General features: G+C 31.0%; 1 protein-coding gene across 1 annotated transcript in view; it reads left to right on the plus strand.

The window, feature by feature from the left end:
* THAP5 (THAP domain containing 5) overlaps positions 1-986 on the plus strand; it is a gene marked incomplete at its 3' end in the record, with an annotated part of 5,697 nt that extends 4,711 nt beyond the window's left edge. Inside the window, exon 3 of the mRNA XM_012810910.1 lies at positions 360-986. Within this exon, the coding sequence (XP_012666364.1) occupies positions 360-986 (627 nt within the window). The remainder of the gene's footprint in view (positions 1-359) is intronic.
* Position 987: the final 1 nt, after the last annotated feature.

Genomic DNA, 987 nt, shown 5'->3' on the forward strand with positions numbered 1-987 from the left:
AAAAAAAAAAAAGGAAACCTTAATTTGTGCTTTTCCTAAAGGTGTGATAACTTTTTAAAAATTTAAACTCTTAGGAAGCACAGTTCAAGAGAAGAAAAAGATACATCATTAAGTTATTAACATAAGTTAATAAGCTTTCTTCTTGGTCTTTTGAATGATCTGAAATGTTTCTGTATAAATGGGGTTAATGCTTTTTAAAAATCACTTTTAAGGTATATTTGTTATATACTTAGAACATTTTAAAACTGAATAAATTTGCTTAGCCAGTATACTGCTCTAAGTTGCAAACAGAACTAACCAATAGGAGAATAAGCCTGTAAAGGGTATCTTTTTCAGATTTTAAAAATATTATTTTCTAGGGAAAAGATTCTTCAAAAAAAAAATCCCAGAAGAAAAAATTGGAAGATGAGAAAGAAATATGCCTAAAAGCCAAGTCAGAAGGATCAGTTGCATTAAATGAGGCAAGGAAAAACACAGTGAACACAAATATTCTCCCTGAACGTGCGGAATTACTTGATTCATCTGCTTTTGTGAGACCACTAGCTCCAAAAACAAGAAGTGTACAAAATAACATATTAACTTTTAATCTAATTAAACAAGATACCAGAAAACCAGAATCTACCTTGGAAACAGTAGTTAACCAAGATACAGGTATAGGTGGTTTTCACACATCTTTTGAGAATCTAAATTCTACAACTATTACTTTGACAACTTCAAATTCGGAAGGTGTTCAACAGTCTTTGGAAACCCAGGAAGTGCTTGAAATAACTACCAACCATCTTGATAAACCAAGCTTTACAAATAATTCTGTGGAAATAAAGACAACACAAGAAATGCCACTCTTACTCAGCACAATTAATCAAACAGTTGAAGAATTAAACACAAATAAAGAATCTGTTATTGCCATTTTTGTACCTGTAGAAAATTCTAAACCTGCAGTTAATTCTTTTATATCTGCCCAAAAAGAAACTGTGGAAATGGAGGACA

The sequence above is a fragment of the Otolemur garnettii genome, unplaced genomic scaffold (assembly GCF_000181295.1).
Source record: "Otolemur garnettii isolate 467f Iridium unplaced genomic scaffold, OtoGar3 scaffold00005, whole genome shotgun sequence".
Classification (NCBI taxonomy): Eukaryota; Metazoa; Chordata; class Mammalia; order Primates; family Galagidae; genus Otolemur; species Otolemur garnettii.